At 35.8% G+C, this 27,864-nt stretch overlaps 1 protein-coding gene across 3 annotated transcripts in view; it reads right to left on the reverse strand.

Annotated features, from left to right (window-relative positions):
• Positions 1-27,864, reverse strand: part of EAF2 (ELL associated factor 2) — a 43,173-nt gene that overhangs the window by 11,949 nt on the left and 3,360 nt on the right. For 2 of the 3 annotated variants that reach the window (XM_047735507.1, XM_047735499.1), the window contains exons 2-5: positions 22,522-22,616; positions 16,401-16,537; positions 14,138-14,283; positions 6,413-6,673 (exon numbers count right to left, since the gene is read on the reverse strand). In XM_047735507.1, coding sequence (XP_047591463.1) covers positions 6,413-6,673; positions 14,138-14,283; positions 16,401-16,537; positions 22,522-22,616 — 639 coding nt within the window. The remainder of the gene's footprint in view (positions 1-6,412; positions 6,674-14,137; positions 14,284-16,400; positions 16,538-22,521; positions 22,617-27,864) is intronic. The other variant, XM_047735518.1, reaches the window with a different exon arrangement.

A 27,864-nucleotide genomic window follows, 5' to 3' on the forward strand; every position in this document is an offset into this window, starting at 1 on the left:
GCAATGGACAGATCATGTAAGCTGGGCTTTGAATGACTTAAGATGGACTTAAGTTATATTCAGAGCTTCTCATTCTAAAGCAGCAGAATATACATTCTTTTCAAGTATACATGGAATATTCTCCAGAATGGATCACATAGTGGGTCACAAATCAGGCCTCAAGTAGTACAAAAAGATTAAGATCATACCATTCAAATTTTCAGACCATAATGCCATGAAATTTGAAGTCAACCACAAGAAAAAATTTGGAAAGAACACAAATACGTGGAGGTTAAAGAACACCCTACTAAAAAATGAATGGGTTAACCAGGAAATTAAAGAAGAATTGAAAAAAATACATGGAAGCAAATGAAAATGAAAAGACAAGAGTATAAAATCTTTGGGATGAAGCAAAGGCAGTCATAAAAGGGAAGTACATAACAATACAGGCCTTCCTCAAGAACCTAATCTTACACCTAAAGGAGTTAGAAAAAGAACAGCAAATAAATCTTAATCCAGCAGGAGAAGGGAAATAAGGAAGATCAGAGCAGAAATAAATGATATAGAAACAAAAAATATAGAACAGGTCAATGAGACTAGGAGCTGGTTCTTTGAAAGAATTAGCAAAATTGATATCCCCCTAGCCAGACTTATCAAAAAGAGAAAGGACCCAAATAAATCACTAATGAAGGCAAAGAGATCACAACCAACACTGAAGAAATACAAACAACTATAAAAATATTATGAGCAATTATATGCCAACAAATTAGGCAATCTGGAAAAAATGGATAAATTCTTAGAAACATATAAACTACCAAAACTGAAGCAGGAAGAAATAGAAAATTTGAACAGACCCATAACCAGCTAAGAAATTGAATCAGTAATCAAAATATCCCAACAAATAAGAGTCCAGGGCCAGACAGCTTCCCAGGGGAATTCTGCCAAACATTTGAAGAATCAATACTTATTCTTCTTAAACTGTTCCAAAAAATAGAAATGGAAAGAAAACTTCCAAACTCATTCTATGAGGCCAACATTATCTTGATTCCAAAACCAAACAAAGACCCTACTACAAAGGAAAATTACAGACCAATATCTCTGATAAACATGGATGTAAAAATTCTCAAGTTACTAGCTAATCAAATCCAATAGCACATTAAAAGAACTATTCACCATGACCAAGTGGGATTTATTCCTGGGCTGCAGGGGTGGTTCAATATCTGTAAATGAATCATCATGATACACCACATTAATAAAAGAAAGCATAAGAACCATATGATCCTCTCAAATAGATACAGAAACAGCATTTGACATAATACATCATCCTCTCTTGATAAAAACCCTGAAGAAGGGAAGCCTGGGTGGCTTAGTCGGTTAAGTATTTGCCTTCAGCTCAGGTCATGATCCCAGGGTCCTGGGATTGAGTCCCACATCAGGCCTCTTGTTCAGCAAGGAGTCTGCTTCTCCCTCTGCCTGCCTCTCCCCCTGCTTGTGCTATCTCTCTCTCTCTCTTTCTGGCAAGTAAATAAATACAATCTTTAAAAAAAAAAAAACAAAAACCCTGAAGAAAATAAGGATAGAAGGAACATACCTCAACATCATAAAGGCCATATATGAAAGAGCCACAGCTATTATTGTGCTCAATGAAGAAAAACTAAGAGCTTTTCCCTTAAGGTCAGGAAAAAGACAGTGATGGCCACTCTCAACACTATTGTTCAACATAGACCTAGAAGTCCTACCCTCAGCAGTCAGAAAACAAAAAGAAATAAAAGGCATCTGAATCAGCAAGGAATAACTCAAACTTTCATTCTTCATAGACTACATGATACTCTATGTAGAAAACCCAAAAGACTCCACCAAAAAATTGCTAGAACTGATACAGGAATTCAGCAAAGTCACAGGGTGTACAACACACAGAAGCCTGTTGCATTTCTATACACCAATAATGAAGCAGCAGAAATAGAAATCAAGGACTCAATTCCATTTATAATTGCACCAAAAACCGTAAGATACCTAGGAATAACCCTAATCTAAGAGGTAAAAAATCTGTACTCTGAAAACTACAGAACACCTACAAAAGAAACTGAGGAAGACACAAAGAAGTGTAAAAACATTCCACACACATGGATTGGAAGAACAAATATTGTTAAAATATCTCTACTTCCCAAAGCAATCTACACATTCAATACAATCCCTATCAAAATAACATGAGCATTTTTCTTCACAGAACTAGAACAGACAATTCTAAAATTTGTACGGAACCGAAAAAGACCCCGAATAGCTAAAGTAATGTTGAAAAATAATAGCTTGTTTCCCTCTCTCCTTTTTTTCTTTTCCCCCTTCCTGTATGTTTATCTGTTTTCTTTCTTAAATTCCACATATGACTGAAATCATACAGTATCTGTCTTTAAACAAGCCACAAGTGACTCTTTTTATTTTTAATTTTTTTTAAAGATTTTATTTATTTATTTGATAGAGAGAGATCACAAGTAGATGGAGAGGAAGGCAGAGAGAGAGAGAGAGAGAGGGAAGCAGGCTTCTTGCTGAGCAGAGAGCCCGATGTGGGACTCGATCCCAGGACCCTGAGATCATGACCCGAGCCGAAGGCAGCGGCTTAACCCACTGAGCCACTCAGGTGCCCCACAAGTGACTCTTAATGACAGAGAACAAACAGGGTTGATGAAGGGAGGTGGGTGGGGGATGGGCTAGATGAGTGACAGGTATTAAAGAGGGCACTTGATGTGATGAGCATGGAGTGTTGCATGTAAGTGATGAATCATTGATTTTACTCCTGAGATCAATATTACACCATATGTTAACTAACAAAATTTAAATTAAAAAAAAAAAGGAAGAAAAAGAAGAGCAAAGTGGGAGACATCGCATTTCTGACTTGAAACTGTATTACAAAGCTGTAATCATCAAAACAGTATGGCACTGGCACAAAAACAGACACATAGATCAATGGAACAGAGCAGAGAACACAAAAATGGACCCACAACTATATGGTCAATGAAATTTGACAAAGCAGGAAAGAATATGCAATGGTAAAAAAGACATTCTCTTTAAATAGTGTTGGGAAAATTGGACAGCCACACGCAGAAGAATGAAACTGGACCACTTTCTTAAACCATACACAAAAATAAATTCTAAAAAGGATTAAAGACCTAAATGTGAGACAGGAATCCATCAAAATCCTAGAGAAGAACACAGGCAGCAACCTCTTTCATTCCAGCTGCAACAACTTCTTACTAGACACATGTCTGGAGGCAAGGGAAACAAAATAAAAAATGAACTACTGGGACTTCATCAAGATAAAAAAAACTTCTGCACAGCAAAGGGAACAATCAACAAAACTAAAAGACAGTGTATGGAATGGGAGAAGATATTTGCAAATGACATATTGGATATGAAGAACTTATAAAACTCAATATCCCAAAAATTTAAAAAAATCAGTTAAGAAATGGGCAGAAGACATGAACAGATATTCTCCAAAGAAAATATACAAATGGCTAAAAGACTGATGAAAAAACACTCAACACTTATCAGGGAAATACAGATTAAAAACACAATGAGAAAAAAAAAAACACAATGAGATACAACCTCACACCTGTCAGAATGGCTAAAGTTAACAACACAAGAAACAACAGATGTGGAGAAAAGAGAACCCTCTTACATTGTTGGTGGGAATACAAACTGATGCAGCCACTCTAGAAAACAGTATGGAGGTTCCTCAAAAAGTTAAAAATACAACCCAGCAACTGCACTAGTAGGTATTTATCCAAAGGATACAAAAATATTGATTTGAAGGGGCACATGAACCCCAATGTGTACAGCATAACTATCCACATAGCCAAAATATGGAAAGAGCCCCAATGTCCATGCACAGCATATTGCATATGATGAGTGGATGAAGAAGATGTGGTATACATACACAATAGAATATTACTCACCCACCAAAAAGAATGAAATCTTGCCATTTGCAATGAGTTGGATGGAGCTAGAGAATATTATGTTAAGCAAAATAAGTCAGTCAGAAAAAGACAAATACCATATGGTTTCATTCATATGTGGAACTTAAGAAACAAAACAGATGAACATAGAGGAAGAGAAGGAAAAATAAAGTAAGATAAAGACAGAGAGGGAGGCAAACCATAAGAGACCTTTATATATAGACAACAAACTGAAGTTTGCTGTAGGGAAAGTGGGTTGGGGAATGGGGTAAGTGGGTGATGGGCATTAAGTAGGTCACTTGATGTAATGAGCACTGGGTGTCATATGCAACAGATGAATCACTAAATTATACCCTTGAAGCTAATACTACACTATATGTGAACTGACTTGAATTTAAATAAAATCTTGAAAGAAAAAAAAATAAATGGGTAGAAGATCCAAACAGACATTTTTCCAAATAAGTCATACAGATGGTCAACAGACACATGAAAAGATGCTCAAAATCACTCATCATCAGGGAAATGCAAATCAAAACCAAAATGAGATATCACCTTACACCTGTCAGAATGGCTAAAATCAGAAAGACAATAAATAACAAGTGTTGGTGGGGATGAAGAGAAAAAGTAACCCTTATACACTGTTGGTAGGAATGTAAATTGGAGCATCGAGTGGGAAACAGTATGTAGGTTCCTCAAAAAAATTAAAAATAGAAATATTATATAATCTAATAATTCCATCCCTGGGTATTCACTCAAAGAAAATGTAAACCCTATTTCAAAGAGATATACATACCCCTATGTTTATCATAGCATTATTTACAATAGCCCAGATATGGAAGCAACCTGAGACTCAGAAGGATAAAGAATATGTGTTATGTATCTACAATGAAATATTATGCAGTCATAAAAAAGGATGAGATCTTTCCATTTGTGATGACATGGATGAACCTAGAAGGTATTATGCTAAGTGGAATAAGACTGAGAAAGACAATAGCCATATAATTTCACTTATATGTGGAATGTAAAAAAAATGAACAAAAAGCAGAATCAGACCTATAAATCCAGAGAACTGATGGTTGTCAGAGAGGAGGAGAAACAAGGACAGGCAAAATAGGTGACAGTGAGTGGGAAATATAGGCTTGCAGTTGAGGAATGAACAAGTCACATGAATAAATTAGGCACAGCATAAGGAATGTAGCCAATGATATTATAATTGCATAGTGACAGACAGTAGCTAAACTTGAGGTAAGCACAGCATATTGCATAAACTTGTGGAATCACTATGTTGAAATGTAACATTTTTGTGTCAACTACACTCTAATAAAACAATTTTTAATAAACAAATAAATATATTATTTAAAGTACGTAAACATATGGCTGCTTTATTGTGTTCTAGTATAACCATGCTTGAATATTTACAAAGTGGAATGCGTATTACTTTACTATAAGTTATTTTAATTTTGTCTTAATATTATATTATTTTCAAAGATGTATGTACCTAGGTGATACTAAGTTGTGAAATTCACTTCAAGATAGTTAAAGGGGACTTTAAAATATCTTTTATAAAAGATGGTATTGGGTCTGATAAGGTTAAAAAATGAGATCATTGTTGTAACAGTAAGAGGATTTATTTCCCTTTTTAGGAATATTTAATTTGGATAAAATATATCAGAAAAAGAAATTCACCTCTTTTTAAGAGAAATCCCAAATGGTTACTACTAGTATAACAAATCACTGCTGGTTTTTGCATATAATTCTCGCATCTACAATTATTTCATTATTCCTATAGTTTGTTGATTCTCCTGAATTTTTTGGTAGACAATTATATTTTCTTTCTTGTTTTCAGTTCTTATAGCTCATCTCTTGTTTTATGGCTTTTGTTAGAACATTCAGTACAATGTATGAATGAATAGAATAGAATGTATTAGTGAAGTAAATCCTTGCATATAATTAGGCTTCTGGATTATATCATTAGATGCATCCTGCCTTTCACTAAGAGGAAACACAGTAAGCTAATGATTATGAGCTGGTTTTGAATAAGGTGAACTTGGGATGCCCTTACTAAAAGATGGTGTTGGACCTACCTGTTTCCAGAGCTCAGAGTCTGGGTCAGAGATGCAAATTTACAAGTACTAATACATCAGAAATATGAAGAGATTATCTAGGGAAAGAATGTAGAGTAAAAAGAAAAAAGACCTAGAATTAAGGCTTGAGAACTCCAGCTTCTAATGACTAAGTAAAAGATTCTAAATTGGCAAAGGAGAAAGAGAAATGTATCTAGAGAGACGGGAGAAAAACCAATAAGACATTATGTCACAGAGTGAAAAGAAAAGGAATGACTCAACAAAAAGGTAATGGTTAATCATAGTATCAAATGAATAAAATAAGAGTTTTTTTCTCTTAACCCAAATTTTAGATCATAATCACTATGGCTCCACTGTGAATTCTTACTTTTTCAATTACTCATGTTCATATATACTTACTTAAAGTACTCATCAGAAGGCCACTATTGTCATGAAGTCTATTCTGGCCAGCATCCATATCAGAAATCCTGCCATGTGGCATGGCAGACATGGCAGGATGTCCTGAGATATAATTCCCTGGCTCAGAAGGAGAGGATGTGCACTGTTCATCATCTGAGTCACTGGAACTATCCTCACTACTTGAAGATGATGAATTTTTGGAATCCGATGAACTATCACAACTACTCATTTGGTCCATTAGACTAGCTTCTGCCTTCAGTTCTGAAAATAAAACAGAAATTAATAGATAGGTTAAATAAATAATATTAAACATAAATATTAAATAAGTAACATAAAATTTGAATGTGTTAGCTTCTAAGAAACCGTTGATGAGGAATAAATGAGATTAAACAAACATTTACAGCATTTTAAGCATTTTATTTAAAAAGCTCCTCTACCATTAAAAACACAGGCATTTCACTCAGCGAAAGAAGTCAAGCAGAGAGTCAATTATCATATGTTCTAACTCACTTGTGGAGTATAAGGAATAACACAGAGGATACTGGGAGATGGAGAGGAGAAGTGAGTTGGGGAAAATCGGAGGGGCAGACAATCCATGAGAGACTGTGGACTCTGAGAAACAAACTGAGGGTTTTGGAGGGGGAAAGGGTGGGGGGTGGGGTAAGCCTGGTGGTGGGTATTATGGAGGGCACGTATCATATGGAGCACTGGGTGTGGTGCATAAACAATGAATTTTAGAACACTGAAAAAAATTAAATAAAAAAAAAGACATAGACAATGCCAAATCTAAATGCTACACTTATACCATTATACTTAATTAAATATATTTGTAATTTAAGTAAAGAATGTGAAAAATTAAAACTGTAAAAATTAAAATCTATTTTGGCAGAAACTACCCTCCAAATCCTCTTATTCTCCCAATATGTATAAGGAAACAGTACATACAGATGGATTTCTTTTTTTTTTCTAGCTGTTCTGACCTATAGTTGACAAAACCATATATTTAAAGTGTACGACAGCCTCCCCAGCCCCAGTGTAAAAAGGAGTTTGGCCTGAGAAAACACTTTGCCTTGAACCAAGAATCTGGACATTCAGTGTGAGCAGTTGGGTGATGCTGAGTGGAGAGAGCTCCTGCCTCTGATCCAACAGTTCAAGGTGGTCAGGCTGGATGACAGGGGTCTCACAGAGCTGTGTTGCAAGGATGTCAGCTGTGCTCTCTGGGCCAATCCCTCCCTGACTGAGCTTAGGCTGTGCACCAAAAGAGCTGGGTGATGCTGGTATGCACCTGGTACTCCAGGGCCTGTAGAGCCCCACCTGCAAGATGCAGAATTGCTGCCTGATGGAGGCTGGCTGTGGGGTCCTGTCCCGTGTGCAGCACTTGGTGCCCATCCTTCACCAACTGCACTTCACTGATAATTTGTTGGCGGATACAGGCCTGCAGCTATTCCGCAAAGGTCTCTTGGACTCCCAGTGTTGCTGTGAGGTCCTTCAGCTAGAGTACTGCAACCTGATAGCTGCTAGTTTTGAGCCCCTAGCTGTGGTGTTCAAAGGCCAAGCAGCATTCCAAGGAGTTCATGGTGAGCAACGATGACATCTGTGAGGCTGGCGTCTGAGAGCTATACAACGGCCCAGTGGACTCTACCTGCCACCAGTTTGAGACGCTCTAGCTGGAGAACTGTGGCCTCATATGGGCCAATGGGAAGAACCTGTGTGGTATTGTAACCTCCAAGGACTCACTGCAGGCGCTGGACCTGGGTGACAATCTGGGTGACCTGGGCATTGCCGAGCTATGCCCCAGAATGCTACACCACAGATCCTGACTCAGGGCCCTGTGGCTCTGGGACTGTGACCTCACCACCAGGGGCTGTAGAGACCTGTGCCATGTCCTTAGGGCCAAGGAGAGCCTGAAGAGTTGAGCCTGGTGGGCAAAGTCCTGTAGCTTACAGCTGTCTGCTGCCATCACTTCAGCACGACATTGACCCAAAACAGTTCTGGTGATGCTGCCAATGAGCAACAACAAGCTGGGGGATTCTGGAGTTCAGGAACTCTGCAATGGTCTGCGCCATCTCAGCACCACACTGTGAGTGCCCTGGTTCAGGGAATGCGACACGATAGACAGTGGCTGTCAAAGCCTGGCCTTGCTCCTGCTGGCCATCCACAGCCTGCACAAGCAGCACTTCAGGCAATAATGGCATGCTCTGGAATAATACGACATCTACTGGATGGAGACAGGATTGCCTGTAGGTCCGAGAAGGGCTCAAGCTGAGCCTGAGGCCCATCTCCTGAGTAGCCTCCAGCCCCAGCTTCTGAAACCTGTTCTTCTGACAGGCCCTACCTGGGACCCCGCAGGGGACTGGCTGCTCCTAAGGGTTTTTACTCTAGTGTCCTAGCTTTGACTGAAGAAAAACACTAAAATCAACTGATTTCTGTGAGAAAATTTTAGACATAATTATTAAAGCAGGTTTTTTTGGCAAGAGGAAAAAAACCAAATGTACAACTTAATGCTTTGATATGCATTATTCATCACCTCATAGTTTCCATTTGTGTGTGTGTGTGTGAGAGAGAGAGAGAGAGAGTGATGGGAACACGTAAGATCTGCTCTCTTAGAAAATTTAGACACCATACTACTGGCATAAAAATAGACACATAGATCAATAGAACAGAATAGAAAACCCAGAAAAGAACTCACAACTTTGACAAGGCAGGAGAGAATATCCAGTGGGAAAAAGTCTCTTCAACAAAGCATTGGGGGGGCGCCTGGGTGGCTCAGTGGGTTAAGCCGCTGCCTTCGGCTCAGGTCATGATCTCAGGGTCCTGGGATCGAGCCCCGCGTTGGGCTCTCTGCTCAGCAGGGAGCCTGCTTCCTCCTCTCTCTCTGCCTGCCTCTCTGCCTACTTGTGATTTCTCTCTGTCAGATAAATAAATAAAAATCTTTAAAAAAAAAACAAAAAAAAACAAACAAATAGCATTGGGGAAATTAGGCAGCAACATGCAAAAGGATGAAACTGGACCACTCTTTTACACCATACACAAAAATAAATGTAAAATGGATTAAAGACCTAACTGTGAGACATGAAACCATTAAAATCCAAGAGGAAAACACAGGTAGTAACCTGTTTGACATCAGCCACAGTAACTGCTTACTAGATATGTCTCATGAGGCAAGGAAACAAAAGTAAAAATAAACTACTAGGACTTCATCAAAATAAAGAGTTTCCGTACAGCAAAGAAAACAACAAAACTAAAAGGCAACCTTCAGAATGGGAGAAGATATTTGCAAATGTCATATCTGACAAAGGGTAGGTATAAAAAATATATAAAAAACTTATCAAACTTGACACCAAAAAACACAAATAATCTGATTAAATAATGGGCAGAAACATGAATAGACATTTTTCCAATGAAGACAGATGGCTAATAGTCACATGTTATGGAAACCGCCCAAATGTCCATGGGCTGATGAATGGATAAAGAAGATGTGGGATTTGTATATATATACATTATATATATAAAATTTATATATAAATATATATTTTATATATACACACATAAATCCTCCAATGGAATATTACTCAGCCATAAAAAAGAATGAAATCTTGTCATTTGTAACAACATGGATAGAGCTAGAGAGAATTATGCTAAGTGAAACAAGTCAGTCAGAGAGACAAATACCATAGGATTTCACTCATGTGGAATTTAAGAAACGAACAAATGAACATAGGGGGAAAAAAGAGAGGCAAACCAAGAAACATACACTTAACTGTACAAAACAAACTGAGGGTTGCTGGATGGGAGACTGGGGGGAATGGGGTAAATAGGTGATGGAGATTAAGGAATGCACATGTTGTGATGAACAATGGGTGGTGTATGTGAGTGGTGAATCACTAATTTGTATATCTGAAACTAATATTACACTGTTAACTAACTAGAATTTAAATAAAATCTTTAAAAAATTTAGAGGTGGTGGGTATTAAGGAGGGCGCATATTGTATAGAGCACTGGGTGTTATACACAAACAATGAATAATGAAACACTACATCAAAAACTAATGATGTATGTGGAGAATGGGGAACCCTCCTACACTGCTGGTGGGAATGCAAGCTGGTGCAACCACTCTGGAAAACAGCATGGAGGTTCCTCAAAAAGTTGGAAATAGAGCTACCCTATGACCCAGCAATTGCACCACTGGGTATTTACCCTAAAGATACAAATGTAGTGATCCGAAGGGGCACATGCACCTGAATGTTTATAGCAGCAATGTCCACAATAGCCAAACTATGGGAAGAACCTAGATGTCCATCAACAGGTGAATGGATAAAGAAGAGATGGTATATATATACAATGGAATACTATGCAGCCATCAAAAGAAATGAAATCTTGCCTTTTGCGACCACATGGATGGAACTAGAGTGTATTATGCTTAGCGAAATAAGCCAATCAGAGAAAGACAATTATCATACGATCTCCCTGATATGAGGATGTGGAGAGGCAATGTGGAGGATTTGGGGGGTAGGAAAAGAATAAATGAAACAAGATGGGATCAGGAGGGAGACAAACCATAAGAGACAATCTCTCAAAACAAACTGAGGGTTGCCGGGGGGAGGGGAGTGGGGAGAGGGTGGTTGGGTTATGGACATTGGGGAAGGTATGTGCTATGGTGAGTGCTGTGAAGTGTGTAAACCTGGAGATTCACAGACTAGTACCCTGGGGCTAATAATACATTATATGTTAATAAAAAAAAATTAAAAGAAAAAAATAAAGATTTCTAAACAGGGGGGAAAAAACTAATGATGTATTGTATGGTGACTAACACAACACAATAAAAAAAAATCTAGACACCATAGTGTATACTAGATCCCCAGAACTTATTCATCTTATAACTCAAAGTTTTTACCCTTTGACCAATATCTCCTCTTTTTCCCTACCCCTACAGTCCCTGGCAACCACCCTCCTACATGGTATCTATGAGTGTAACTTTTTTAGATTGCTTCCACATGTGATCAAATAATATTTACCTTTCTCTGTGTAGGTTATTTCACTTATTTCTCTTTCCGATAGTTTGTTAGTATATGGAAATGTAACTGCTTTTTGTATATTGATTTTGTATCCTGCAACTTTACTGAATTCACTTATTCTAACAGTTTTTTGGTGGAGTCTTTAGGGTTTTTTAGGCATAAGCTCATGTCATCTGTAGAAACAAATTTATTTCCTCTTTCCAATTTAGATCCATTTCTTTCTTTTTCTTGCCCAATTGCTCTGGCTAGGATTTTAGTACTATGCAGAATAGAAGTAAAGAGAATGTCTTTTCTTTTCTTTTCTTTTTTGTTTTTTGATTTCTTTTTTTTTTATTATGTTATGTTAGTCATCATACAGTACATCATTAGTTTTTGACGTAGTGTTTCATGGTTCACTGTTTACATATAACACCCAGTGATCTATGCAATACATGCCCTCCTTAATATGCATCACTGGACTCAACCTATCCCCCACCCCAGAACCCTGAGTTTGATTCCCGGAGTCCATAGTCTCTCATGGTTTGTCTCCCCATGTGATTTTCCCCACTTACTGCAAGTTGGTACAGCCACTTTGAAAAACAATGTGGAGGTTCCTTAAAAAGTTAAAAATAGAGCTACCCTATGACCCAGCAATTGTACACTGGGTATTTACCCCAAAGATTAAAAAAAAAGGGGGGCATATATACCCCAATGTTCATAGTAGCAATGTCCACAATAGTCAAACTGTGGAAGGAGCTGAGATGCCTTTCTCTAGATGAATGAATAAAGAAGATGAGAGTGTCTTGTCTTATTCCTGATCTTAGAAGAAAACTTTCAGCTTTTTGCTGTTGAGTATGATAGCTGTGGGCTTCTCATATATGGCCTTTATTATGTAGATCTATATTTATTCTATATCTAATTCATTGAGAGTTTTTAAGGTGAAAGTGTTGAATTTTGTCAAGTGCTTTTTTGCATCTACTGAGATATGATTTTCAGAGAAAATCATTCTGTTAACATGATATATCACATCTATTGACTTGCATATGTTGAAATATCCTTGCATCCCTAGCATAAATCCCATTTGATGATGGTGTATGATCCATTTAACATGCTATTGAACCTGGTTTGCTAGTATTTTGTTGAGGACTTTTCCACCTGCGTTCATCTGGGATATTGGTCTATAATTTTTTTAGTGTCCTCTGGCTTTTGGTATCAGAGTAATACTGGCTTTGTAAAATTAATTTGAAAGCGTTTCCTCCTCTTCATTTTGCTGGAATAGCTTGAGAAGATCTGGCATTAATTCTTCTTTAAACATTTGGTAGATTTCACCAGTAAAGCCATCTATATGGACGTGGGCTTTTCTTTGCTAGGAGATTTTTGATTACTGATTTAATCTCCTTACTTATTATTGGTTTGTTCAGATTTTCTCTTTCTTCATGATTCAGTCTTGGTAGGTTGTCTCTTTCTAGGAATTTATCCATTTCTTCTAGGTTATACAACTTGTTGGCATATAATCTTTCAGTCTCTTGTGAATGTATTTCTGTAGTATCAGTTATAATGTCTCTTTCATTTCTTTTTTTCTTCATTAGTTAAAAGTTGGTTAATCTTTTTAAAAAACCAAATCAGCTTCATTCATCTTTTCTATTGTTTTTGTAGTCTATTTCTCTTATTTCAATTCTGAATAATTTTTGTTATTTCCTTCCTTATACTGGATTTTGGTTTAGCTTGCTCTTTTTCTAGTCCCTTGAGGTTATAAAGTTAGGTTATTTGAGATCTTAATTTTTTCTTAATGTAGGCATTTATTCCTATAAATTTCTTTCTTGAACAGCTTTTGCTGTATCCTATAAGTTCTGGTATATTGCCCTTCCATTTCATATATTTCAAGATTTTAAAAAATTTAATTTTTTCAGTGTTCTAAGATTCATTGTTTATGCACCACACCCAGTGGTCTGTGCAATACGTGCCCTCCATAATACCCACAACCAGGCTCACCCATCCACCCACACCCCTCCCCTCCAAAACCCTCAGTTTGTTTCTTAAAGTCCACAGTCTCTTATGGTTTGTCTCCCCCTCCGATTTCCCCCAATTTGCTTTTCCTTTAAAATTTCCCTTCTGATTTCTTCTTTGACCCATTGGTTGTTCAGGTGCATGTTGTTTAATTTCCACAAATTTGTGAATTTCCCCCATTTTCTTCCCATTGTTGATATTAATTTCAAACCACTGTGGTTGGAAAAGATACTTAATATGATTTCAGTCTCCTTAAACTCATTAAGACTTGCTTTGTGACCTAACATATGTTGTATCATGGAGAATGTTCAGCATATATTTGAGAGGAATGTGTATTCTGCTGCTATTGGATAGCATGTTTTATACAAATATGTTAGGTCTATCTGGTCTAAAGTCTAGTTCAAATCCAATATTTTCTTATTGATTTTCTTGATGTCTTGATGATATATCTATTGTTGAATGATATGTTGATGATGTATCTATTGTTGAAAGTGAGGGTATTGAAGTCCCCTACTATTTTTGCATTGCTAGCTCTATTTCTTCCCAGATCTATAAATGTGTAATATTATTAGGGTGCTCCAATATTGGATGCATGGATGCATATACATTTTCAACCGAAATGATCCCTTTATCATTATCTAATGACCTTCTTTGTCTCTTGTGTTTCCATGACTGAAATCTTAATAATTTCTTACAAGGGGCATTATACACATTTAGATTTTACCTCTTTCAATATCATCCATGGGAGATGCTGGGGACATTTTGTCTTCAGATGGAGAATGTTTCACAAGATTGGGAGTCCTAGCTGAATTTCGCATTTGTTGCTGCTGTTGTTCTATACGATACTGAATTTTACTACTTCCTTCAACTCTGGAATTAAGAATATCAAAGCTCAATACAAGGATGATAGAAATTTAACAACCGCAACTTACAAAGTTACTAGAATTAACCACATATTCTTTTCCCTAAAGATCCTTAAAATGACATTCAAAAATTAAAACCTTAGTTTAGTTCATTATTTAACAACTATTTATTGGGCCCTGCTGTATGCATGACATACACACAGATCCAGTGGGGGATGCAATTGTAAATAAAAAACAAGATAACTACTCAAAATTGAAAAAATAAGATATACACAAATTACAAAGATAAACAGAATATATACATAAGTATATAACAAATACAACATATCCCCTAAATTCTAAAATTATCATTTCTGTTAAAATCAATTCACTTTCACATTTTTCATTCCCAACTTTAAGACATGTTACTAAAGGAGATTCATACACTTTCTTTTGAATATTTTTAAGAGAAAAGTATATAATACAGTTATGCTTGACTTCTGTATCTTCCATTTCCAGTCATCAAATCCTATCAGTTCTACCTTCACAGAGTATTTAGAACCTCGCTATTCTCTTCATTCCTACTTTCAAAAATCATGGTTTATGTATTTTTCTGTTTACCACATTGTTTCATTCTACCCAACTTGTTTGGTGGATTAATGTTTCAAAAAAATTTAAGCAAGTCAATCTCCTTATACCAGCGCACAGAAACAAATGTCTGCTCTATTCAAACAGGTCTTACTCACTGGCTCCAAATAAGATATATTTCTGCCTTTAAGCTTTGCCTAAAACTTCATGTTCTCTCTGATCAATTAAATATTTTCTAACCTTTCCTACTAATAAAAATTACTGGGGCGGGGAGGGGATAATAAAAATAGAGCTTCCTAGGGTCCTTCTTTGATCTGAAGTTGGATTTGGGAACTCATATTTAATAAGCACCCATATTAATTCTTATCATAAAGTATATTGGGGTGGTTTTTTAAATAAAGTTTTTATTTAAATTCTAGTTAGTTAACATACAGTATAATATTAGTTACAGGTGTAGAATTTAGTGATTCACCACTTATATACAACATTCAGTGCTCATCACAAGTGCCCTCCTTAATTCCCACCACCCATTTAATCCTTCCTTCCACCCACCTCCTGTGTGTTAACCATCAGTTTGTTCTCTATGGCTAAGGGTATGTTTCTTGGTTGTCCCTCTCTCTTTTTTTCACCTATGATTGTTTTGTTTCTTAAATTCTACATATGAATGAAATCATATGTTATTTGTCTCTCTCTGACTGACTATTTCACTTAGCATAACACTCTCCAGCTCCATCCAGGTCGCTGCAAATGGCAAGATTTCATTCTTTTTTATGGTTGGGTAATATTCCATTGTGTATATACATATACCACATCTTCTTTATCTATTCATCAATTGGTGGACATTTGGGCTGTTTTCATATTTTGGCTATTTGTTGATAATGCTGCTATAAACATCAGGGTGCATGTATCCCTTCGAATTCTTAACCTCTCAAGACATCAGTAAGGACTCCCTAAATGCTCTAATAAATGATGACTTCTCCATTCCCTTAAGTCCTAGAACAATTTTTGTCTATGCTATTTTTATGGCTTTTAGTGTAGGTCCCTTATATTGCATGATAATGCACCACATGTTTACAAACAAGAATTTGAGATGGCTATCTTCTTACTGACTTTTTAAATAGCATTATCTGTTAATCCAGTTAAAATGCAGACATTTTGAGGTTAGTATTTGTATAAGAAATTGTTCTTTTCCTAGTGCCTTACATGTTCTAGGTGCTTAATAAATTTTTACTAGTGAAGATGAAATTATTTTGCAAAGTGTATAATGGCTCTTTTCAGTCCAATTCTATGAAAACACTTATAATAAAATAAATGTAGACCTCCACATGCAGAAAACATTCAGAAACAAAAAAGCTTTTATATGTCATAGAAGAAGGGGTAAAAGTCTTTGGCTAAGGATCTCTACCAAATTTAAACTTGGAAAAAGATTAAAACATTTCTGTACCATGCAGAAATAATCCTTGCATAATAATGTAACTTGGTCCAATAATTTCTTTCATTGACATTTCCTTAGCAATTTATTTGTTGATAAAGCAATTTATTTCATTAATCACATACCTTGTTTTTTTTACAGTGATGTTACTGCTGAGTTTTTCTAGTCGACATTCTCCAGTGTCATGGTTAATAATTAAAATGCATTCTTTTAAGTAAGGTTTCTTTGAACCTTTGAAAACAGTTACTGGTGGAGTTGAACCCTGTTTAAAAAGTTAATTATCATTACTTGAAATTTATCACAGAAATTCAGTTGGGAGAGCCTTTTAAATCTTCTGTATTTCTCAATCTATGTTATACCTCAAGTCATCTAGCTTTCTAAGTCCATTAGTTGGACAACAAGGATTCATAGTAAAAAAGACCGAGATGAAGCAAAGCTGAGGTCTCAAACCTGCTATCACTGAGGAAAGGGAATAGAGGAAGTACTTGTCCTAAGTCATTAAAGATTTGTTTCATTGGTCTACAACAGGCAATTGGGATTCAATTTTAATGCAACCAATACTTTTTACAGATAAAGGAACAGAAGCCCTGAATCATATTTCCTATCCATTCTCTTCTTCCTGTATAAGCTTAGTTTTTCAAATGTGGTATTTTCTTAAAATGGCGCTTACCTACGCAGATTACCTGTTAGGCTAAACCTCACTATTAATTTTAGCATCATTAAGACTGGGACAACTGGATACACTTCATGATGCAATATAAAAGTAAACAGTATCACCTATAAAGTATTCTTGCCTAAACACACACACACACACACACAATCTCTCATTAAACCTTTAGATATAACTATCAGTTTACAGCAAATACAAAGAATAGTGGAAGAAATGAGTAGGATACCCCTAAAGAGCAATTCAAGGACTCAAATCATAGTTAATAAGAGATTTGTGCAATGTTCTTCTTTACGATATTTGTATTCCTACTTAGGATAGATCTTAAAATTATAATACATTATTGCACGTTGAGTTCCTGAACATTAAAGGACTGGATTATGATTTCTTTTCTTGCTCCTAGCACCTGAAGTACCAAGCCCTTCACAAATACTAAATGGATATTGAATATGAACAATCTGAACATTTTGATCTTAAGTAACAAGTTAAATAAAGTTTTCATAGTCTCTATACCTGTCTTCCATACTTTGAACAAGTTTTTAAAAAGCAAAGCTTTTTTATTGAGGACCATTCCTATCTTAAACTTTAATTACTGCCTATTCCCTTATTCTATACCCCAAGAAAAGAGTATTAAAGTATTAAATTACCAAGAAACTCCCAAGCATATGAGCTGTCTTTGCCTCTAAATTAACTATTGTCAGCAAATGAAATTTAAATCAGAGGTAGCCTGAAAGATAAGGACTCAGCCACCACAGAACTGGGGGTAGGGGGCTTCAGGAAAAGGAAACAGCAAGTGCAAAAGATGTGAGGCCAGAAAGATGAAGGGAGAGCAAAGGGCTGTGGGAAAGGGAGATGAGCTTGGGCAGATGGATGAGTGTTAGATCCTGCAGGGTCTTGCTGGCTCTGGGGAGGGTTTGAGATTTTTTTTTTTTTTTCTGTAAGTCATAAGAAGCATTTGCAGAAGAATGACCATTCATTCATTCATTTATAGCATGCAAGAGTACACACAAGCAGGGGAAGGGGCAAAGAGAGAAGAAGAAAGAGAATGCTAAGCAGGCTTCATGTCCAGCATGGAGCCCAGCATGGGACTGGATCTCAGGACCCTGAGATCATGACCTAAGCCAAAATCAAAAGTCTGATGCTCAACCAAATGAACCCCCCAGGTGTCCTCAGAATTAACCTTTTCAAAAGACTGCCTTGTATAAATACATGTGAACATCTGCAAAGTACTAGACACTGTTCCAAGTGTTCTATATGTACAACATTAAACTCATTCACTCCTCAAAAATGAACGAACCAACAAACAAAAAAATTACTGAATACATCCAATCATCTCCATATTTATTACTATTACCCAACTTCATAATGCAATCATCATCTCACCTCGGTTCCTATTCTCCTCCCTACTGTCCTTTCAGTTTTGTCCCCCATCTGCTGACAGGGAAATCTGATCATGCCTGACTATGAATACCCGGAAAGGAAATTAATCAGTAATGGAAGGGAAAAGTACAATTGTACTCCCAAATAGGAGGAGGGAAAAAGAAAGAAGAGATGCTTAATGAAACTAATTTTAAAAATGAGGGAAAAACTAAAATAACTAATAAACATACCAAAGATGATAGTTGTAAAAATCAGGCACATCAGCTTTGCACTAAATGAGGATGGAATTCTTTTAATAAAAACAGGAAGTGTCAAACTCGGTTTAAAAATGAAACAGAATAGGACAACTGGGTGGTTCAGTCTGTTGAGCACCTGACTCTTGGTTTTGACTAAAGTCATGACCTCAGGTCATGATCTCAGGATTGTGAGATTGAACCCTGCTTCATGCTCCATGCTTAGTGTGGAGTCTTCTTGGGATTCTCTCGCTCCTTCCCCTTCTACCCCTACCTCTACTCACGTGCTCTTTCTCTCTTTCTCAAAAATAAATTCATAAAAAAAGAAACAATATTCTGTTAACAAAAGATATATTTAAAACAAAATGTCAGCTGAATTTAAAAAAACAGACACTGAGATTCCATGACATACAAATCAAAAGAAAGGGTGCAATATTACTATTAGACAAGGTACTAAGATTAAAATCACAAAAACAGGATTAAAAAATATATACGGTAAAAGATACAATTCATTAAAAATATAATTACAATAGGATGTTAAAATAGAACCAGTCCTAAAAGAAGCTGAGGTCCCAAGAATGTGGCGGGCTAACTTCTCATTTGAGCTAAATACTCCGTGGACAGAATCAAACAGTTCATTCTGGAAGGGACATTGCCAAAGAGGGTGGCTTAGAGTGGCATAGTAGCACATCTGACATATAGAATTTCCACAAGTCAACTTGTGGACTAAAGTCACAAGCTAAAGGGGCTAAAGTCAAAAGTAGCCATTAGAGATGCATTTCCTGCATAATAGGAAGTGTAGTTTGGAAGTTTGAAGTGGACTATTTCAATGAGTCCCACAAAAGTACTCCTCAAGATAGAGACAACACTAAAGAATGCCAAACTTGGACAGCACCAATGACAAATCATTATAGTTAGGTCTTTTCCCCTGAAAATTTAACATTTTGAAATTTTATAATAGCCAAATATAGAGAATTATTTGTAAGGAAGAGAGATTTGTAAATGCCCAATATTAATTAGCTTTATAGTCTTCATTTTTATTAGGTTCTTCTACTTGGCATTAACAAAGGAAATCCAGAGGAATGAAAATAAGAAAATCTACCCTATGAAGGAATGGCCAGAAACCGAAGGTACTCTTGAAAGTATAGTATAATGAAAGTTCCATTTTATACGATGACTTCTAGCTTCTAGTCATTTTTACCCAGATGATGAAAGCAAGTTCATAGAGAAAATAGAGAATCTAAATGCCCCAACCAACATTCATTACATTTCCATAAACTTAAGAACTCTGAAGAAATGTTAAACCTCCTACTAGTTTAAAGAAATTCTTAAGGGATGAAAACCACAAAATGTTTTTGAGAATGTAATTTCTACTTATTCACAATTGTTCTAGGACTGTATGGCCAGCAGAAAAAAATATTTGCTTTCTACAGGTGGTAATTTTAACTATTCTCTTTTATTTCAGCTGTCTAAAAGGGCTATAGAATGAACTTAAAATTCTTTTGCATTACACATTAAACACTTTTTTATTTGATTCCTAAATGCCTTTCCATCTCCCACTATGTTCCTAGTGGACTCCTTCTGATCTAGCCAGAGTGGCTTATACATAGTTCTTCAAACATAACAGACTTTTTTGTTGCCTTGTCTTAACCCATGTCTTTTTCTTTTCTCTGCCTAAAGTGTCTTCCCTCTTTCCTTTACCTGGGTAACTTCCACTCTTCTTCAAGACAGGACACCCTGGCATCTCTTCTTCCTCTGCTGAGTTTTCTTCTGCACTTCTGTAATATTCTGCCTCTGTGACAGTCCTTACATTTCAATATTTTAATAAGTTATTTCCTGTCTTCCTCATTAAATGGTAATATTTTTCAGGACACTGACCATGTCTAGTTTTCTGCTGTTCCCAATAGCTACTTAGCACAGGAGTTGCCACACAGAAGGTATGTGCAAATATGGCCCATCTGCCCTCCGTTTCTTTCTCAGGCATACATACATGCACACAAATATTGAGACATATTCTTTTTGAATATATCTCTGGTGGACTGGTGAGGGGTATTATTTCTTCCCAAATTATTTCTTTGCTCTTTTAGAAATTTACAGTGTGAAGGTTTGAAAACTTCCCTCTATACTTGTCATTCTTTAAAGAGATATCTCGATTGAGATCATAACCAAAAACATGGTGGATGGTAACTCTTGCTTAAAGAAGGATATGTATGAATGAGAAAGTTTCATTAATAAATGTAAGAACCCCCATCTGCTTGTAAGAGCAAAGCAGTGCAAGGAATGGGGATGGAAGGATTGTTAATTTGAGGGGAAAAAATCTACATGGCAAAGAAGAAACCAGTTAAAGTTTTTTTTTTTTTTCCACACAAACCAATCATCACTGATCAATAATCCTATGACCTGAGATCAGGCTAGTGGTACCAGTTATCAACTTAAGGTTTTTCAATAACTTTTAGAATTAAGGGGATAGTTTAGGTTTTTCTTTAATAAACATCATAAAGCAAAATGGTCTTTGACTTATGGGTACAAAATTTCCAAACTATTTAGAGATGCCAGCTTTTCATAACAGAATAAGGCAAAAGTTTATTCATCCACATATCTCACACTGAATTGGTTGTTCATTTCCTTTAGTTTGTAAGGGAGCAAATGAGAAGTCTTTCCACAAATTTAATTAACCTTAGGAATTCTTTCAGAGGCAGCAACTGATACAGTCTGACATAACAGTGGGGTCTCAATAAATAGTGTTGGCTGATAAAAAATAAGAAGACTAGAAGACTAGAGGATAGAGAGCTTGCTCGCTCTATCTCCAATCACAACAAATCATCTCATAAATGCAAACAAGAATGTCGATGAATTAGCACAAAATAATTTCTGTTAAAAAATTCAACAAAACAGAGAAAAAATATCAGTCCAGTGCTTTTTCTGTAGGTTAAAATATAAAGTTACAGTCTTCGTGTTCTCTGAGAATAGCTCAAGTCAGTATAAAAGAAAAAAAAGAAACAAGTTGAATGCAAAGACATTTCTAACTCAAAAACTGAGAAAACTAGAGCAACACTTAATTTGTCTATTTATGTAAATAGTATTTGGAAACATCTGGAAATTTTTCAAATGGACAAAACTTTGGCTAAAGCCTCCCTGACCTAGTGTCTTTTTTTCTAACATATTCCCCAAACTATTGCTAAAATCACTCTAAAAGCAAAAATCTAATCATGTTACTACTCTCCTCAGAAATCTCTAATGGTACCCTAATACCTATGGAATAAAGTCTAAATTCTACATTAGAAGATGATACATTTTTCACCGTCTGATCCCAATTCATCTTTCCAGAGACTACTTCTATCAATCATTTTTCATAATTCTGTTATTTATTTACTACATTAATTCATTTATTCCACAAACTTCTTGTTCTTTCTCTATTAGAGCCATTTACATACTGTTCCTTCTGCCTAGAATAGTCTACTCCCTTTCTGCCTGATGAAATTCTACTTGTCCTTCAAGGCTCAGCTCAAATAGCATCTGCCTTGTGAAGCCTTTTAAGATTCTACCAGGCAGAGTATTTGAATCAACAGATGTACTAGCACAGAATTTTGTACATGCTCTAATATATACCATTAGACATCTGTGTGTCCTGCTATAACAGATTAGGACTAGAAGGCTGGGAATATGCTATTATTCCTAGTTTATAGTACAAAATCTGGTTCATAATACTAGTTTAATAAGTATATGTTTAGACCTCTAAGTGTTTAACTTATTAAATAGACCAAAGTATTTTTAAAAAATATTTCAGATTGCTTTACCTAAAATGGCTTAAAAAAAAGTTTTTCTTTTTTTTTTTTTTTTTTTTGCTTTGGTGTATTTGTTAATTACTTCAACTACCACTACATAAACTGTGCAATTATTTTCATTTGAATTTAGTAAAAATCCTGCAAAAAGATACTTTCAGTCTGAATATATACAAATACTCACTTCTATATTGGGCAGAGTTATTGTCACCTGTTCACCTTTGCCGACTTCAAGCTCACCTTCACAGGAAGTATCAATAGAAGCAGGTTTGAAGTCATCTAAAAATAGAGACAGATATGGATTTTTACAAAATGGAACAATAGCTGGGTACCTGGATATTAAAAATACGAACATGTTTCACTTTGCAACAGCCAGTAATTAAAATGGTTTTAGAAGAGTCTTCATATTACATATAAAATCTAATCTACTTTATTTCCATATGTATAATTCTGAGAAAAAAAGAAACAGCTAAACTCTAAAATAGTATTCCTCAAACCATGCTCCCTCTGAATCCTGTTTAGGTCAAGATAAACTAAACTAAGATGTTCCACTGCTAAAAAATACATAACGTCAGTGTTTTCACAATTTGGTTAAAAACTAGTACCGTAGAATGTTTTCAATTTTCAGGCTTTTCCTCCTGTAATTTTTCTTAAGCCATCTTGGGTGTCTGTTATCACTTGTCTTCGGTCCCAGCAGAATACATAATTAATGAATACATGGAAAAGCAATCATTGAACTAACAGTTTGAGTTTTTCATGAATCTACCATTAAAGGATATGTAAATTTAACCAAATCTTCAGAAGAACTTAAAATGGGTTTTCATTTTGAATTAAATCATAATTCAAATGTTATTAAAATATATTATTCAGAAGGAATTTAAGGTGCTTAGATATTTCATATACTGAACAAGTTTATAAACCTCTAAGATATGGGAGCAACTTAAAAATAATTCACATGAATTCGTATAAATGACTGATAATTCTGATATAGAACTCCTCGGGTAACATATATTTTTTCCAGGTTAACTCTTTATTAAAAGATACATGCAAGCTAGAACATGAGTCATAAGCTTGACGAATTTTCACAAAGTGACACATATGTAATCAGCAACAAGATCACAAGCAGAACATTATCAATCCCTAAAAGGCCTACCCCAATTACCCCTACCTCAAGAGACAGATCTTTATATTAACAGGGAAGCCAAAGACAAAAAGTCTAAATCCAAACTACTGAACATTTATTAGAATTTAGGGAACTATAATAGGTAGATCTTGGGAAAAGAGAATATTCCAGTGTTCACCAAATTACCTTCTTTCTTTTCTTTTTTTTTTAAATTTTTTATTTTTTCAGCGTAACAGTATTCATTATTTTTGCACCACACCCAGCGCTCCATGCAATCCGTGCCCTCTACAATACCCACCACCTGGATCCCCCAACTTCCCACCCACCGCCCCTTCAAAACCCTCAGATTGTTTTTCAGAGTCCATAGTCTCTCATGGTTCATCTCCCCTTCCAATTTCCCTCAACCCCCTTCTCCTCTCCATCTCCCCTTGTCCTCCATGCTATTTGTTATGCTCCACAAATAATTATCTTCTTTCAATAAACAAAAGCTGGCCCTGCTTCCCAATGGTAATTATAATCGCTAATATTTATGGAACACTTACTTCCTGCCAGGCATCTTGTTTAACACTTCATATTTAATTCTTATAACGACTCTAAGAAATGAAATCCATTCTTAACTTCCCTAAGCACATATGAATATAAACAATTCACACTAAATGTTCTTTATAATATGATTTATTCTTTATGCTGCCTTATTAAAAACTGAATACATGCAATATCTCTTAAAACCTTGATGCTTATTTCTAGATTTTAAGAAACAGATAAAAAAATAAAATAAGCAACATGGAAAATGTGAAAGAATTTGATTTACAGTGTATCCTTAAGTAGTACCACTGAGGATAAAGACTGAAAATAAATTGGGTAGTTAGTAGCAGTAAGGTAATGAGAAAGTTAAAAAATAATTTAGGTGTTAAGTTTTGGATGCTTAAAAGAAGTTCTAGAGAAATAAGTGTTAATATCAACTGACTAAAAGACAATAATATTTAAGAAAACAAATTAGAACTGAGACTTTAGTATCACAGGAATAAAAAGAAAGTAGAAAGCAGAAGGCAGGAAAATCCAAGAGAATAAACAAAGATACAAAAGTAAATATTAATAACAGCTATTACTTATACAATTACTTATATATTATTTTAAAAATTTCCCTAATTACTTTTATCTCAAAGATTCACAAAAATTCTTAAAGTAGTGAATATCCCTCTTACAGAGAAGGCAGAGGACGGTGGGAGAAATTAAGTCCCTTGCCCAAGATCATATAATTCATATTTGCTAAAGCTAGAATAAGGAACCATAAATTTAGTAGACTAAAAAGATAAGAGGTTAATCAACAACCTTTCTTATAAGCCTTATTTTTTTTTAAGATTTTATTTACTTACTAGAGAGAGAGGGAGAGAGAGCATGCACATGAGTGCACACACAGGAGGGGGGGCAGGTGCAGGGAGAGAGAGAAGGAGAATTCCCACTGAGTGGGGAGCCACACATGGGGCTCCATCCAAGGACCCCGGGATCATGACCTGACCCGAAGGCAGACACTTAACCAACTGAGCCACCCATGTGCCCCTGATTATTGATATCAATGTTTATGGAGAAAGAAGGTAAGTGCAATTTGAGCTAGTAAATATCATTTGAAACCTTAAAGTGAAAACTTCATTTTGTAAGGATGTATACAGAATAAATGAAGTAAATACCACTTAAAATATTTTTGATATAAGTAATTTATCATCATGGCCTATAGGGGTACCCAGAAACAGCCTTTGTTTGTCTTAAAGTGTCCACAACCTTCTAATTTTAACTATCTATCCTTCAAGGTTCTGCTCACCAGTGTATGTATTCCTGTAAATGTTCCTCTATCTTCTTCATCACTCACATCTAATCACTATGTCTTTTTCCATAAAATCTTTCAGAGCCATCTCCTTCTATTATTGCTGAGGGCAAACTAGTTTTCAATCAACAAAAAGCTAAACTATTAAAGTACATATAGCTTGCCCATCTGCTTTTGTTTTTGGTCTTAGAATGTGAATCTTGTGGTAGGTATTAAGGAGGGCATGTACTGCATGGAGCACTGGAAGTGATACATAAACAATGAATCTTGGAACACTGAAAAAAATAAAATAAAAATAGGATGTTAAAAAAAAAAAAAGAATGTGAGTCTTATTTCAAAGTCTCCTCCTCCCTAAAGTAGTCGCTGGGTGGAGCCCTTTCCTTACTCTCCAAAATATTCTTTTTTGGGGGGGGGGGTCCACTTCTTAGCATTTACCATACCACTCATCAAAACCTAACATAAATGACGTGGCATTATTTGCCTCTTCCTGTACATGTCCTTTTGGACTGTAATTATTTTAAAGTATAATGCCTCATACTTTTAATTCCTCCTGAATTATGGCTCCTAGCATAATGTCTTTAATATAATGGGAACATATGAGCTCTTTATAATTGACTCTGGTTGATATATTTATCCTTCTCTGAACTACCTCCAAGCTTATTTTAAGTATAAACTTATTTCAGCTAAATTATGTGCAAAAGGCTTGTTTTCTAATTGTTTCCTGAGGATCAGATTCATCTGTACTTCAAGACTCTCATTTCTTTTGGGTAGATACTGCCATATTCCTTTTGTACTTTTCACTAGTACATTTCTGTTCTCATAGAGGGCACCCAAACTTAATATTTGACAAAAAAGAATTCTCTATGATATATAGGCAAAACAAAAATGACATCTTAGAGCAAAACCATGGTTCTCTGATCGCCCATATTTTTCTGACAGTGACACAAAGGACTATACTGGGAGATATGACTGCATTTAACTACAACTAAAAAATGCTTTAGAGAAGAGGCCAGAAAGGTAACCCAAGGCAGTGAAGCAGACCACTGGGGAACCGCAGTGAATAAACCCAATCTCCAGAAGACAACCAGCGGCTGCCAAGAGGAATACAGGTTTGGTGTGGCCAGGTTATCTCTAATTTTTGAAAGAGAAGCTGGTCATCAGATTTCTGTATAAAATATCTTGATATTTACACATTTACAACAAATTTATGTTAAAACAACAACTGTGTGGGTGAAACAAAGAATCTCTACTGTCAAATTCAGCCAATAGGCTGTTAATCTATAACCTCTGTTATAGTGTTCAAATGCTGATTCTTTTTCTTTATATCATCACTTTTTTTAAGATCTTATTTACTTATTTGACAGAGAGAGAGAAAGAGGGAAGGGAGGGAACACAAGCAAGGGGAGTGGAAGAGGGAGAAGTGGGACCCTCCTGCAGAGCCGGGAGCCTGATGTGGGGCTCCACGCTGATCCCAGGATCCTGGGATCATGACCTGAGCTGGAGGCAGACACTTAACAACTGAGCCACCCAGGCGCCCCAATATATCTTCACTTTTGATCTTCACAACAACTCTTTGAAGATTCTCACCCACATTTTACCAATAGGGAACTCCTCTAAAGTAATGAAGCCAGTAAAAAATCAAGTCAGGAACTCAAGCCACATACTCCATCCACTCATAAAATATAGCTTTTTTGACTGATATTCAGTTCTTAACTTTTGCATGTATTGGGGGGGTTGTTAGGAGGTGAGGAATAGTCATAAGTCCCTTTGGGAATCTGATGAAAATTATAGATCAGCTATAGATCTTCTCCACAGGAAAAAATATGCATGTGTGAACATACATATCAAGTACTGTGTTATTTCAAGAGATTCACAAGTCCCTGAAGTCTAAATGTCTATGGGACAACTACAAGAGACAGAAATGTATTCAAAATAGCTGTTGCTTTACTTAATGATAAGGATGAACTTACAAACAATAAATCAAAACTATTCTGAACCTATTTATATTTCTAATTATTTGCTGTTTGAGTAAGTTTTACTTTTTATTACTTTCTATATTAAGATTGTCTTTTATTTACTTTCAAACAAGTTTTTTTAAGTATACAACTTTTGAGTTTCAAGTGAACAAAGTATAGACCTAGAATTATAGAATTTGTTGAGTAATCTCATGTTTTTCATATGCTTCCAAATGCCAAATGTATTTTCAAAGCTGCTATAATTCCAGACTACACAGTTTCTTTCTTTCAGTTCTCCTTAGTTTGGAAAACTCAGCACTAATTTTACTATCTATTTATTCTCTGTAGATTTCCTTCATCTATGTTATTTCTTCTTTTTTTATAAGATTTATTTATCTATTTTAGAGAGAGAGAGTGAGAGGGTGCAGGAGGAGGAATAGGGAAAGGGGTGGAGGAGGAGTAGAGGGAGAGAGAAAATCTCTTGATTTCATGATGGGCTTGATTTCCTGATTCTGAGATCATGACCTGAGCCAAAATCAAGAGCCTGACGCATCACCAACTGAGCCACCCAGGTGCCCCTATTATTTTCTTCTTTATAGTGCAATTACTTATATTATGCATAGAGTA

This window comes from Lutra lutra, chromosome 1, assembly GCF_902655055.1.
Source record: "Lutra lutra chromosome 1, mLutLut1.2, whole genome shotgun sequence".
Lineage (NCBI taxonomy): Eukaryota > Metazoa > Chordata > Mammalia > Carnivora > Mustelidae > Lutra > Lutra lutra.